At 41.8% G+C, this 4149-nt stretch overlaps 2 protein-coding genes across 2 annotated transcripts in view; both read right to left on the bottom strand.

Moving 5' to 3' along the window:
- Window positions 1-234, bottom strand: part of LOC109848854 (RNA pseudouridine synthase 2, chloroplastic) — a 43770-nt gene extending 43536 nt beyond the window's left edge. Inside the window, 1 exon segment of the mRNA XM_020418561.1 lies at window positions 1-234. This exon segment is cut by the window's left edge and continues 25 nt beyond it. Coding sequence (XP_020274150.1) covers window positions 1-234 — 234 coding nt within the window.
- LOC109847477 (pentatricopeptide repeat-containing protein At2g22410, mitochondrial-like) lies at window positions 2072-3109 on the bottom strand. The gene has a single exon (XM_020416705.1). It carries the CDS (start codon window positions 3107-3109, stop codon window positions 2072-2074), a length of 1038 nt encoding a protein of 345 aa, XP_020272294.1.

A 4149-nucleotide genomic window follows, 5' to 3' on the forward strand; every position in this document is an offset into this window, starting at 1 on the left:
TGAAGCGATCCATGAGTCGATCCTGGCCTTCGCTGAACCAACGTCGACGATCCCTTCGAACCGAACTCCGGCGTGGTTGGCCCTAACGGGCTGTGGATTAGGGTTTGGACCCGAATTGAGGGTGGAAGTTGAAGAGCAGTGGACTCTGGGGTACCTAGGGTTAGGGTTTCGGCGGAGGAGTTTGAGGGGAGAGGAGAGGGACGAGGCGGTAGGAGTGGCTGTGAGAGACAGCATTGCGGAGGAGTTTGAGGGGAGAGGAGAGGGACGAGGCGGTAGGAGTGGCTGTGAGAGACAGCATTGTTTGCTCGGTGAAGGGATTTGGAGGTTGGGGAGGTGGGAATGGGATATTTCTGAGGGACAAATTTTCAAAACAGTCTTTTTGGACTTTTATTCTAAAAAAAAAAAAGAAGACCCCTTTCGAATTTATTTTCAAAAACCGACTTGGTTTGAGCTCTGACGCTGAAACCAAAATATTTTCCGAAACTTCAAGCTAAAACTTCACGGGAGTTCAACTCTCGTGAAATTTTACTGCCTAAACAAACAAACATCACGGGAGTCGAACTCCCGTGAAGTTCCCATTATTTATCGATTCCCACCACCATTCATTCCCGTTATTCATTCCTTAAACCCAAAAATTCTCTCCGCCTTCATTCACGTTCTTCTCCAAGAGGATCGGCCTCGTCCCAGTTCGCGCCCTCCTCCTCTCCTGCCTCCCCTCCCCCCTTCCATCTCCGACCACACCCTCCTCGTCCCTCCGACTCCTCCGCCTCTCCCGTTCGGTCTTCCCTGATCCCGCCCTCGGCCTGCCTCTCCCTTGCGTTTCCTCGCTACTTCCTCCAACCGCCTCCTCGGCCCAGCTCCACTACCTTCCGAGCCCTAGCTGAGCTCTTGGAGCATTCAAGCAGGTAGAACAAGACGAAGGTGGGGGGAAGGGGGGGATCTCAACTTGTTCTCTTCAGTGGAAGCTTCCAAAGAATCACCACATCGATTCCCCTTTCCACTTCGTTTTCTTGCCCTCTGAAGAAATCGCCAGAAAAATTGCCAACCGAAGGAAGCAATTTTGATTCATCGGGTTGTCTTTTTGGGTTGATTTGGATTTTTTTGGAGTTTTTGGTGGCTTGGCGCCGCGGCCAGGGAGGATGTGGAGGGGGTCTGAGGCGGAGGGAACCAAGAATTCATGAAATGAACTTCACGGGAGTTTAACTCCCGTAAAGTTTAGCAGCTTAATTAAATGGCTGCTAAACTTCACGGGAGTTAAACTCTCATGAAGTTTGATGACTTTTTTCGTAAAAACCGATCTGGTTTCAGCCCTGGTTGGTTTTTGCAAATAAAGTTGAAAGATGTCGTTTTTTGGGATTAAGTTTGCAAATAGGATGGTTTTGAAAGTTTGTCCTATTTTTGAGAGTGGGAATGGGACCCGATGACCCGAAAATTGGATTCGGATCTGAACAGAGTTTCGGGTACGGAAAAAGAATTTTTGGACGGTCTATAGAAATTCATATGTACTAGCTAGAATGAGATAATGCGTCCAATCGTCGTCAAGGCACAAAAGCAGTACATACAATAAAAAAAACTAACGCAAACAATTAAACTTCTGATGTAGAATGCGTTGCGAATGTATTCATGGAGAAACCGGATCCATAGAAGACTAAACGGAGTCATGGAAAGGAGTTTTGTCTTACAAAGAAGTACCGATGGTATATATCACCGGAATTGGACAAATGATATATGAAAACTGCATACGTCGACACACTTGTACACTTCTCTTGCTTCTTATATAATTTTATATTAGGAACCATCTATATGTTTTCTTTTCTGCAGTCTGATCCATGTGATTGAATGAAATCATAACGTTTCCTAAAAGGACAAACAACAACATCAAAGCTTTTTATTCCAAATTGCTGAAGTCGGTTGTACAAAATCTTATTCTTTCATTCAATTCTCGTCAGCTAAAACGAAGAACCAAAAAATAAATAAAGCTACTTAAGATCAGCTGCAACATACTCAAATTCAAATTTACACAACAGTAACAGATTAACTTCGCCATGATCTTCCCATGGGAGAGATTTGATTAACATAGTTGACCATTAACATCCAAATTTGGTAAAATATTATGAATCATAGTATAAATATCCTTCGACTCCGCATGTGAACTATCCCCTGCTATGAACCCATGAAAAACACCATCAACCTCAATCACACTTATCCCCGACGACTGCTTAATACCCATCTCATCCATCATCTTCCTCAACTTTATAGCATCCTCAATTCTACCAACCAAGCTATAAAGATTCAAAAGAGCTACATATCTCCCCTCTGCCCTTGGTTCAAGTTCTAGAAGTCTCCTCGCAACATTCAATCCAAGCTCATAATTTTTGTAAGTGAAACAACCACTTAATAACGCACCCCAAGCATATGTATCGCCTTCAAATGGCATGTTTTCGATAAGTATATATGCCTCATCAAGATACCCTCCTCTAGAAAGAACATCGACCATACAATTAACATGCTTGGCATCTGGTTCAATACCGTACAATGTAGTCATGCAATTGAAGCAACAACGAGCATCATCAACCATTCCTCTGTGGCAAAAAGCCATCACAAGCACGACGAAGGTAATGCTATCAGGCAGGGAGCCTAGCTTAATCATTTGCGAGAAGAGCGACAGAGCCTCAGATGCATGCCCGTGGATGGCGAAACCAGTCAACATGGTGTTCCAAGTTTCAAGATTCTTACATTGACTAACTAGAAACAATTCAAATGCTAGATCCAACCTGCCGCACTTAGAGTACATATTAAGAAGAGAATTATTCACAGTCGAGTTGCTGAGAACCCCAAATTGCCTCTCGATATAAGCATGAACCCACTCCCCAAATTCTACACAACCCATCATCGAACAAGCAGATAGCACATTGATTAGAGTTACTTCATTAGGAATAACCTTCGAATTCTGCATCTCTCGAAATAGCTCAAGAGCTTTATCAGGAAGACAACATTGTACATACCCACCTAACATAGCATTCCAAACTATAACATCCTTATCATCAGTCTTATCGAACAAGATCCTAGCGTTAGCAATATCACCACTTTTAAAATAAGCCAAGAGCATTGTGGTAACAAGAGGAGGGTCTTTGTGGGGAATTTCATCGAACAGTTGACGGGCAAAATTCAAAAGATTACTCGATGAGTAGAAAGTGATGACTGATGTTGCGATGAATCGATCAGATTGGAAACCGAATTTGATGATGTGGGCATGGATGGATTTTCCTACTGGGATGGTTGAGGGGAGGGAGCAAGCTTTCATGGCGGAGATGAAGGTGATTTTTGAAGGAGGAGAGGATTGGGCTGTTAGAGCTTGAAGATAATGGAGGACAGAATCTAGAGAATTGTGGATTTTTATTGGTTTTTTTGAGCGTTGGAGTTGTTGGTGATTGAATGTTGGAGGAGGAGCGAAGGAGAGTGTTCCCGCCATTTTTTTCCCTCCTTACGTACACGGGATTTTTGTGAGAAGGTAGTTGGGAGTTGAGCTTTGGAAGTGAGGACACTACTTAACTATAATTGTCACATGCGGAGATTTTTGTTTTGACTTTTCTTTTAGTTTTATAACAAAGATTATAGTCTGATCTCAAAACTAAAGTATTTCATTAAATTACCCTCTCCTTTATTAGGAAGTCTGTAAGGACAACTTTTATAGAAAATGTGGATCAAGAAAATGGGCTAAAGTCAGTTGATCTATGAAACTAGCTGTTGATTCAGATTTGTTAATTATAGAGGGTCCAACTGCCCCCAATGTTTACCGTCTATTTCTATTTCAAAGGATAAGATGAGGCTGTGTAAAATTTTTACTATTTCAAAAGTGGTTTTCACGACAGTGATTTTTAAGACAATAACAGTTTTTTGAATAGTAGTGAAATCTCATGTGGCCACATCTAAACCCTTAAAACTGTAACATACGGTTAAAATTAGGATAATTAGACTCTCTTCGATTACCACCTAAAAAAGTTAATAAACTAACTAGTTAGACAAGAATTGTATCAATCATTGCGTTTCTCTATGATGTTCAAGAATAGAAAAGTTGTCATCAGTTTTGCTTGTAATAGAGCATTTAAAATCAAGAGAAGTGAACTAGTCCCTCGTATTGAAGGGTTA

The sequence above is a fragment of the Asparagus officinalis genome, chromosome 7 (assembly GCF_001876935.1).
Source record: "Asparagus officinalis chromosome 7, Aspof.V1, whole genome shotgun sequence".
Lineage (NCBI taxonomy): Eukaryota > Viridiplantae > Streptophyta > Magnoliopsida > Asparagales > Asparagaceae > Asparagus > Asparagus officinalis.